General features: G+C 38.9%; 1 protein-coding gene across 2 annotated transcripts; it reads left to right on the forward strand.

The window, feature by feature from the left end:
- Nucleotides 1–3,206: 3,206 nt before the first annotated feature.
- On the forward strand, nucleotides 3,207–9,496 carry GNPDA2 (glucosamine-6-phosphate deaminase 2). 2 transcript variants are annotated; one of them, XM_071743633.1, is made up of 6 exons: nucleotides 3,207–3,345; nucleotides 3,670–3,767; nucleotides 4,206–4,388; nucleotides 4,705–4,889; nucleotides 4,985–5,159; nucleotides 8,452–9,496. In XM_071743633.1, exons 1-6 carry the CDS (start codon nucleotides 3,218–3,220, stop codon nucleotides 8,508–8,510), a joined length of 828 nt encoding a protein of 275 aa, XP_071599734.1. In that variant the 5' UTR covers nucleotides 3,207–3,217; the 3' UTR covers nucleotides 8,511–9,496. The 2 variants fall into 2 exon arrangements, with proteins under 2 accessions (XP_071599734.1, XP_071599735.1); XM_071743634.1 differs by lacking the exon at nucleotides 3,670–3,767 and having other exon boundaries at nucleotides 3,207–3,341.
- Nucleotides 9,497–10,748: the final 1,252 nt, after the last annotated feature.

Here is a 10,748-nt window from a genome sequence, read left to right on the forward strand (position 1 = left end):
GGTCATATCTACAGGACAGAACTAGAAAGGGAATCAGAGATGGGAAGCCTGAAAATAGAATGAGTCTGGTTTGCCAAGGCAAAAGAGGATAAAGCAAATGGCTGCTCTTGCTGTCCCATCCACTTGGGCTTCCTTCACTCCTTACAAGGTAGCGGGAGCAAGCATACTCCACAGTAAAAAACCCTTGGAAACAACAGACCATTTTGAGATCAGGATACTTATTAAAGATATCAGGGGAGTAGAGAAGCTCATTGTTGCTGCCTTCAGTGGCACAGGAAAGCCACAGACAAGATGGTAACACCAAGGTTGCAATGAAAGTAAACAGACAATCCTAGCAGGGGCTGATAAAGCAAGAAGCCCGGGATGGGTACTTGACCGTAAGAAATACTACAGAGTTCAGCGCAAATAAAAGGCAAATTTTGAAACAAAGCATATTTTTATTGGTTGCCCACTGAACCCCAGAGACTCCAGTAAGATGCATTTTTCTTCTCAAGTTTGCAAATGCACCTTTCATGTCCTTGGCAAAGCATTTCTAAACCACCTTGAAGTAGTTCTAGTCAGGTTACCAAAAAATGTATTTATGTATTCATGTATGAGTCTAGATGATTTTTTTTCACTGCTCTTTATTAGCTCCCATCCTTTTAGCCCTCAATCATTATGCTTTTCCTCAGTCAGTGCACAGATTTATCCAGGTCTTCTAATATGGAAAGGCCTCAGTAAAGCCTACAGCATGTCCATACACATGTATTTAGAATTATGTAGCTTGCTCTTTCACATTTCCCCCCCTTCAGTTTCCCAACTCAGTTCTGAAGAAGCACCCTTTACAGCCCTTTCCCAAGCAGCAAGATGTAACACACCATAGCTGTTTAGATAATAGCTAAATTGCAGGATTAAAAAAAAAAAAAAAAATTGATGCTTTAAAAAGTTGATGCTTTACCTACTATTTTTGCAATAAGTAGGAACAGCCTCTTTTCTAGCTGCTTAAAGCAGATGCTTAGTAAAAGGAAGTTCTAGCTTGGATACAAGGAAAAAAAAAAAAAATCCTTCACAGGAAGGACTGTGAGGCACTGGAGCAGCCTGCCCAGGGGAGCTGTGGAATCAGGGGTCACCTCCCCTGGGAGAACTCAGGCGTACAGGCGGTGCTTAGGGACATGGCTCAGTGGTGGACTCGGCAGTGTGCCAAGGCAGCGGCTGGCCCTGAGGATCCTCAAGGTCTTTGCCACCCAAAACGATTCCATGAGTTCCTCACCAAGCTCTCAGTGTAACGCTCACTTCCCCCAAAAGAGAGGCCCCAAAAGAGGCTTCACACCCAGGCCCTACTCCGGTCTATAAAGCAGCTCCATTCTTTTGCAGCAGCCCCTGCCCACCCAAAGCCACCAGCACCGTCCCCAGCCCTCCCAACCGGGCAAAGACCCCTCCTCCTCCGCTTCCACCCTGACCCCACCCTCAGCCCCCGCCTCAGCCCCTCCACGCCCAGGGGCCTCAGCCCCGCCCTCCCTAACGCTCCCCTACGCACGCGCGGCCCCGCCCACCCGCCGGGCTATTTCCGCTCCGCGCCAGGTGCTTCCGGGTTGGGCGGTGGCGGGGCCGGTGCGGCGGAGCCTTCAGGCCGGCGCCCCCTCACCTTCCCTCTCCGCTCCTCTTCCCTCTCTCCTGCGGCCGTTCCGCTCCGCTCGTTTCTGCCCGTGACTGCTGCGAGCTCTCCCGTTGGTGAGCGGGGCCGGGCGGGGTGGCGCTGGTCGGCGGGGTGAGGCTGGGCCCCGCTGCACACCGTGCCCGCAGGCCCCCGGGCGGGGCTCTGGCGAGGCCGCGGGGCCCGGGGGTACCTGGGGCGGGGGCTGAGCTGGAGGGTGGGGGCCGGCCGGCAGCAGGTCTCTTTCTCTGTGTAGACTCCGCAACTTTGCTAAAGCGGAGCCCCGGCTGAAAATCGGCGTTTGTTCTGGTGCCTTTCGGCTCTTTTTCCTTTGAGAGCATCCCCGTGTTCTTCGGGGAGATTCCGCAGTTTCTAAACCTGCCCTAAAGCCGCGGGAGCTTCCTCTGGTGGCTTGGGTTTTTTTTCTGTCCTGCGGGAGGAAATGTGAGTGTTAACCTTTTTAACAGCTGGGGAATAGCGTTTCCCTCCAGAGGTGAGTTCAGGCGCGGTTTTACTCTCCGGGGAGAGAAAGCCGTGTAGTCAGCAAAAGTTGGTGGTGTCCATTTCCTTCCTCGTTCAATGTGAAGAGCAGATGTTACCCTGTTAAGCACTGTTGGGGCTTAATTCTGTAACTGTCCTACAGGTGAGAGTAGGGTTTTTTAGTAGAGGTGGTGTGGCACTTTGTTGGCCTTAGGTTTCTGATAGCTCTCGTTTTTTGGCTAGTGTTAAGCTCAAACCTGGGAAAAGGGGAATGATACCTTTCAGAGTGGCTAAACATCATTTTTTCTGACGATTGACTGTCTCTGTTAAGCATAAAACTCATGGAAAAATAGTTTCGCTTAAATCTAGGAGGCCCTGGTGTACTTTTCAGCCAGACCTGTGTTTCAGATATAAACTAAACCGTTGATATAGTTGTATGCAAAATTGGAGCTTGTGAATAATGACTGACTTCTGTTTAAAGTTATGTAGAAAAAAATTATGACTTAATAGGTATTTTCATGTGAGTTGTGAAGATTTCAATTATCTCTAACATTTTCACATTTCTTGCAGATTACCAAGTTTACTGATGCATCATTATGGAGATAGAATGGAAGTTTCATTTACTTCTAATTTTGTATTTTGAATATAGAAGCGTGGGGCTATTGTGGGCCTTATTTTTGAGATTTTAGGTGTTCAGCTGGTCATAAGAAACAGGAGTTACTCTATGCTTGTTTACTTACTTGTCTGTTTTATTTCTAGCAGAGTATTTCCTCTTTTGTAAAAATAACCAGTAAAATACCGAAGTTCAAAATCGCTTGTTGTCATTGTTTCAGCTTTTTTCTTCATGTTGCTTTAAATTATAATAAATATTTTCGCTGTAATCTATCACTTGGATTCTGTAGCTTTTATTTTGATTGCCCAACCATCTACCTTGAGTTAGGACTGCAGGAGTGCAATATGCAAGTAAAATATCCTTTATTTAGCTCTATGCACTGTCAGTATAAAAGGTTGTTTTTTCTTCTCTGTAATCCACGAGTTTTACAGCTATTTATATGGTGCTTATTTTTAAAACTTCAACGTTTTCTCCAGTTCCTCACTGCCATAATGAGACTAGTAATTCTTGAAGATTATGATCAGGCTAGTGAATGGGCAGCAAAATACATCTGTAATCGTATTATCCAGTTCAAGCCAAGTCAAGGAAGATACTTCACACTTGGTCTACCCACAGGCAAGTTGGATTCAAAGCTTATCTAAATGACTAAACCTAGAACTATGTTTTTATATGCTAACAGATACAGTATTTATATGGTACAGATACAGTATTTAAAAGAATACAAATATATTTTTGGTAATACTCCAGCATATTTCTATTTAAATATCAGTTTGATTTGTGTAAAACTTGTGATAAGATTTGAGAAGCTGTGAAATACTAAATGAGAAATAACAGATTTCTTTGCTGAAAAGCATTGTAGCAAGATCTGAGTTTTAAAGAGATTTAAATCCACTGAAAATGTGTAGATACATAGAACAGTAGAAAACCTATCTTTAACAGGGAGTACACCTTTGGGGTGCTACAGAAAGCTGATAGAATATCACAAGAATGGAGATCTCTCTTTCAAATATGTAAAGACTTTCAACATGGATGAATATGTAGGTAAGATGTGCTAATCTTTTGAGAACACAAGATCATTCTAGTATGTTTGTACTAGATTTTTGTTAATGGGGTGATTTTTTCCTCTTTCTTTATCCACAGAAATGCAAATAATGAACTAGTTGAAGTTGGTCCTGGGCTAAATTCTGTGCTTGTAAATTACTTCAGTCCTTCTGTAGAAAATACGTTGCCATATAGTATTGTGACTGCATTTCTTTTAGAGACTTTACACTCCTTGGGATAGGAGGAATGTGAATAAAATGTGAACTCTTTAGCTTGTGCATGCCAACAGGAAATTTCTCTTAATGTAATTTCAAATACTGCTTTATCAGACTTCTTATGTTTGCTTTGCATGCCCTACATTGATTACACATAGAGTAAAATTAAGGCTATTTGGTTAAATCTTGTTAACAATGTTAATTTCACTCTAAATGATTGCAGGACTTCCCAGAAATCATCCAGAGAGCTATCATTCCTATATGTGGAATAACTTCTTTAAACATATTGACATAGATCCAAATAATGCTCATATTCTTGATGGAAATGCTCCAGACTTACAGGCAGAATGTGATGCCTTTGAAAAGAAAATTGAAGAAGCAGGGGGGATTGATCTGTTTGTTGGAGGTATGAGGAAATGCTCTACAGTTATGATTCAAACAAATACAGCAACTCTTTAATCACAATTTCCACAGCATGTCTTATTAGTTTTTTTCAATGATGATATAAGAAAGCTTTTTGACTAACAAAGAATCTCTTAAAATAGAATGGTTGGTGTCCAAGTTACTAGTAAATTAATTTCAAGTAGGTTTTGAATGCATTTATTGAGATTAAAAAAAAAAAAAAAGAATGGGTCCTAAGACACTTTTGTTCATTGACAATGTTTGAGGATATTTGTTGACTCGCAGGTATGGAATGATTTACTTTTTTTAACTTTGAAAAGGCATTGGTCCAGATGGCCACATTGCATTCAATGAACCCGGATCAAGTTTGTCTTCAAGAACAAGATTAAAGACTTTAGCAATGGACACCATTTTGGCAAATGCTAAATACTTTGATGGAGACTTATCTAAAGTACCAACTATGGCGCTAACAGTTGGTGTGGGTACAGTGATGGATGCTAGAGAAGTAAGAACTCCTTTAGTTCTAGTTGCATGTGTCTGTTTTCAAGACTAGTTGGTGTTGATGCTTGGATTGAAAGTAAAGAGCCATTTGTTTTGCAGGTGATGATTCTTATAACAGGTGCACATAAGGCTTTTGCACTGTACAAAGCGATTGAAGAAGGAGTCAATCACATGTGGACAGTTTCTGCTTTCCAGCAGCACCCTCGTACTATCTTCGTGTGTGATGAAGATGCTACTTTAGAGCTAAGAGTTAAAACTGTGAAGTACTTTAAAGGTGAGCACTGAATCCGAGGTTACATGTACTAAAAAATAAATTTAAAATTATATTAAGTCCTAAGCCTTCCAACTCTCAACAGTAATGTATAATGTTGTATATTCAGAATGCTAAATGTTAATTTATTTCCTGTGAATGGAGAGGTTCTAGGAGGCATACCTTTTGTTCTGTAGCCTTCCTGACAAAGCATCAGTGTTCCATAATGAAGATCTTAAATATACTGGGAAGTATATACTTTAAGAAAAGTGTACGTTTATTAATCCTAATATATTTTCATGATGCTTTTGCTCTGTGCTGTAACGTGCTGTCTAGTAAACTGTAAATGTGTGACAGACTTTGAAGCCCCTGGGACACATTTTTCATATGATACAATTAATGTAACAATTTATACTGAGCTAATACGTTGCAGCCTTCTGCTCTTCTTTTCATATTTCTAGCAGCTATATTGAGGCAAGCTTAAAGTTGGGACAGTCACAGGAAACTCCTAGATGTGAATTCTGTTTCACTGAGACTGTGTAAGCTGAGAAAAGTGGTTTTCTCTTAACTGTATTAGCACAGCAAATGCAATTGTGTAAATCACTGCTCTTTCTCATTAGCATGGATACTTGCAGTAGTTGAGGCATCTGAGATAAAGTTTGTAATTTATGAAATTATTTTTAGAGTGTTATATCACCATGTTAAAGACTGCACTTCTGGCACTAAGGTGATTTCTATCCTGATACAATTTGTGGCCAACTTGTTAATTTTGTATTTTTTCAGTATGCTGGTCTTTGCTATGTATTGTGTAAGTCAGTCTTACCTTTATCACACTAGTAGATAATGTTTGTTTTCAAAGACAAGCTTCTTTAACTGCTTGGATAGATTTTTAAACACTATTCTGTATTTGCTTGGGAAAGATAAAAACCTAATGTAGAATTACCAGGTATGAATGACACTGAACATTGCTTTAAAAAAATCAAGGGCTACAGTATATGAATGTGTGCTATTGTGTCACACTCTCTTATACAGAGTCATAGAAGTCTTTAAAAGGTTATTTACTTTAAACTTGCTTGATTTTATCTATTTTCAAATTACTGATTTTTTTTTTCCTGTTTAGATGGAGCAGAAATCTCTGAGTTAAATTTGGAATTAGTTCTGATTCTTGATCTTCAGATTAGGCTTCTTAGGAAGTTAGTTCTTAATGACTGCTAATTATGGCAGCTACTGATTGTGATTTTTCACTATTTAAAAAAAATCTCAAGATACTACATGAAACTGCAAATCTTTTTGATAATCAAGTACCACATTATCTGGTAACTAGAGTACTCTTACTCCCTTTCACTTTTTTCTAAGCTTCTGAAAAACTGTTTGAGACTAAAATTATCAAGTGTACTTAGATATTTTTATTGGAGAAGGGAAGGGAAACTTTCTTGCAGAATGAAGCAAAAAATTAGTTTTGAATTTACTAACTAGGCTTCAGATAAGTTAATTCAAAATAGATTTCCTGTACTTATCCACGCTGTTCATAAAACTATGCATAAATTGTTTACTTGATGCAATATGCAGTTTGTATATGCCTTGAATATACAGTGAGACTTCTTTTTGAAACAATTGTTTTGGAATCTATCAAGTAAGGATTCTGCATGTCTTTAAAAAAGCTGTTGTTTCTGCTTTTCCTGAAATTTCAGAGGATTTACATAACCTTCGTTAAGCAGGACAGAGGCAGTACTTTGTAAGCATTTTTTTATGCCTCTAGGAAGTAGGCAATTATTTCCATTCTTTAGAAGAGGAAAAACACTGATAGGAAGTGGAATGCTTAATGTTCAAAACACGGTTCCAATTTTGAGTATTGTGTGCAGCTGTTACTCTTTAAGTACAAATGGCTTGTGTATCAAATGTATACTTAGTATTTTCTTGCTGTTAAACTCCTGAAAAATATTACTCACTTGATCTTTCTTATGTATGCCAACCCAATAGTTACTCTTTCTTAAATCTAAAACAGTTTCTTTAGTTATGTTGCCTTCTATGGTTTGTTTGGGCTTTTGGGTTTTTTGCACAAATATCTGAAGCTGTCATTACCTGCCGAGACAAAATGAGCTGCATTCCTGAGTCAGAAGTGTTTTGGCTGTTTAATGGGGTTGAATGGGTCACTAGACAGAAAGAGAATTAGTAACATCTTCATTTTCTGTAAAATAATCACGCGTTGATTAGAAACAGATGCTGCTTAAATTGCCTTTTGTTGTGGTCAACTCCAGTAATGACCTCAGATTGTATAGTTACTCAAATTTCATGTTGCTGCAGTAACACTAAGTTTGCCACCAGATGCATTATGTAGCAAAGACATTTGAATATTCTTTGCCATAGATAATCACCGAAATGTGCCCAATTGGCAGACTTCTCTTGTGGTTTTTAAGAAAATTTCTCTACTTTTACTGTTGCCTATTACTTAAAATTGTAGTTTAGAAATTAATCTTTGGTGCTAAAATGAACTCTTACTTTGCAGATTGTGAACACTGGTCATTTACTGTTAATAGTCCTTAAGGCAAAATGAGGTTAAAAACATACCAGTGACTGCTTATCATGCAGACCTAGATGGGTAACATTCTTATGAAACTAAGAAAGCAGCTTTGTGGTGGTATTTTGTTTTTTTAATTGCTCTTCAGCACTTTCCAGAATTAAAGTATCTGAATAGGAAAATAAGCCTTCCTCTAATCACAGCTATGGATGACTTGTATCTGACAAAAAAAAAAAAAAAAAAAAAGCCCAGCTAGAACTGCAAGAGTTGAACTACTGAAATTCTGAACTTAATAGTCTGGATACTTCTTGTTTTGCCTGCCTAGGGCCACAAATACACTGTAAATGACAAAGACAGTAATACCACAGGTGCTACCACATCTCAGTTTAAGCTGTAACAGTATCAGTATGTGTATATATACGAGTTTTTGTGACACCTTGTGGTACAAGGGAACTTTACTGTCAGGCAATTTTTAATATAAAGGGAACCTCGTATATAAAGGTGGATCTCATGTATTCAATTCATTTGAAGGTATTTCAGATCTACATTTTGACAGGTCTTATCAGAGCTGTCTCATCCTTGCTCACTTTATACTGAAGATGTCAATAATATTCAAGTGATTCAGGAATATCTATGCTGTCTTTAGCCTGTTAATTTAAATAGCCATCATTCCTCTCTTCAGTGAACTATGTAAAATGTACACTTTGGAGAAAACTCCAAAGGAAAAAAATATGGATAGAATGACATGCTGAAAAAGTATGACTAATGTAAAGCTGGCGTTGTTGCTTTCCCCCCAAGGTTTAATGCATGTGCACAATAAACTTGTGGACCCACTGTACAGTATGAAAGAAAACTGACAGAAGAATTGAAGAGGAACTCCCTGTGGGTCAACAACAACAGTTTTACGTAGCAGATGAGTTCACTGCTATGCAATATGCCGAAAACTGTTTAAAATGGGGAATCCTAGGTACTGTATTTTTTATGAGGTCCAATATCTGTACATTCACATTCCATCTCTGCTGTGTTGTGCATTTTGCTTTAGCACTTGGAGCTCCATTGTTGGCTGGTACATAACTAAATGGAACAGAACCTGTGGAAGACTGCATGTTGGGGGGTGGGGGGAGGGGGAAGCAGAGCACTTGTTCTAGCACAGCAATGTAATGCATCTGCCTTGTGTTAGAAAGTATTTTATTTCCAGAAATTTGTAATTTTTGGCTTGATTAGTGTAACTACATTTTGCATTACTGTCTCTAGACAGAATGGTTTTGGCCTTTGTCAGTACTATGGACTCATAATGGTTGTACAATTTCTACTACGAAATGTTCTGTTTACAAATATCTAATGTACACTGAGCTTTTGCACTTGGTTGCCTTAAATTTATCTTAAATAGTTTTGGGGCATCTCAAGTCCTGCTGTACAATTCAGGCAAACAAAAATACAAAACCAGTGCCTAAAATTGCACCAAATTCTTGAAAGTTATAACTTATTCCACAGATAAAAATATTAAACTTCTGCCATAGCACTTTTTCCTCTCATGTATTTCAAATTGCTTTAGGATTTTTATATTTTTGGTAATTGAGCTTTATACATTAGGAAAAAAATCTAAATATTTCTTTCTGGAGGTACCTGTTTAGTTGTACCATTGGTGTTACTATTAAATGCCTGAAAAGAAGCTAATTTACAAGATATTATGTCTACAGGTTTAATACATGATCATTTGAAGTCAACTGTTAATCACTGCATAGTTACCTCTTGCTGTATCGTTACAAACATTGAGCTGTTACAAGGAATGTTATTTCCTACTTTGAATATAAGTAAAACAAATATAAATCTAATTATAAAATTGTATTTTTTGCAGTATAAATTTGGATGTGAGTAAACAATTCAGGGTTTCAGTGAGATCAGGAATCCCTAAGGAGTAAATTAAAAGTTCATGATATTTTAATTTTTTTTTTTTTTTCTGGGGGCAAGGGAGGGAACATGCTCTTGTGTAAAACACTCACTGGGAGAAAGTACAAAAAGCAAAACTTCAGTAATTTAGCTTTTCACCTAGACAGATGATGGGACATTAATTCTGTTTTACAGCTGAGAATACTGACCCAGTAGGTCATGGTGTCATGAACTTGACATAAGTCCCTCCCTCCCAAAGAGCCCAGACTGTGCACCTGGGAAGCAGCCCTGCTGAAAGGGTCCTGGGGGCCATGGAGCACTGAACATGTATCAGCATCTTGCATCCTGCTGGAGGAACAGAGGTAAATCAGATCCCCAGCTGTATCCCAAAGGGACATTATCAGCAGAGAGATGAGAACATGTTACTCTACTCAGTGCTTGTCGGGCTGCACCGGTTCTGGTCCACAAAGTTCAACAAAGACATGGACAGACTAGAAAGGGGGGGGCACTAAGATGATCAAAGAGCTTGAAGAATCTGCTGAATGAGGAGTTAGGTCTCTTCGCTCTGGAGAATGTTCAGGGGAACTCACTGCAGTTTGTCACAGTATTCAAAGGGTGACTGTGAAGAGGATGGAGGCTCTATAGGGAGCCACATGGAGAAAGCAAAGGCAACAGGTACAAGTTGCAGGGGGAAAGGCTTCATCACAGCTTAAATACGCACTCAGGAACTTTATGAAAGATTTACTACTTGGAAAATGTAGTTTAGTTTTATTTCTTAGTACAGAACCAATACTTAGATATGGGTTACCTTCTTCACATCCAGATCTTTGGTGTTCAATACAGCTGAAGTAGCTTCAAATAAAAAATAAACATAAAACGCAACAAAAAAGCCCAGAACCACTAAACTATAACAGTTCTCTCCCTCCTTTTTCTGTAGAGCCTGAAAGTGGTATCAGTTAAAAGGGACCTCTGAAGATGTCCATTTCAATTTGATCCCTCCAAGGATTTTTCCAATTCATACTTGAAGTTAGGTGGAAATAAAAGAACTACCTGACCTCAAGTTGTAGTTACAAGCCTAAATTTAAGCACAGCCTTTCATGGTGACTGAGTACTTTAGTAGGCATTACTAGCAATTTGTTCCCTAAAATATATTTATTAACAAGAAAAGAGTATCCGTGAAGACCCAAATCCCTGAGGAGCTAAAA

The sequence above is a fragment of the Heliangelus exortis genome, chromosome 4, assembly GCF_036169615.1.
Source record: "Heliangelus exortis chromosome 4, bHelExo1.hap1, whole genome shotgun sequence".
NCBI classification, from domain to species: Eukaryota; Metazoa; Chordata; class Aves; order Apodiformes; family Trochilidae; genus Heliangelus; species Heliangelus exortis.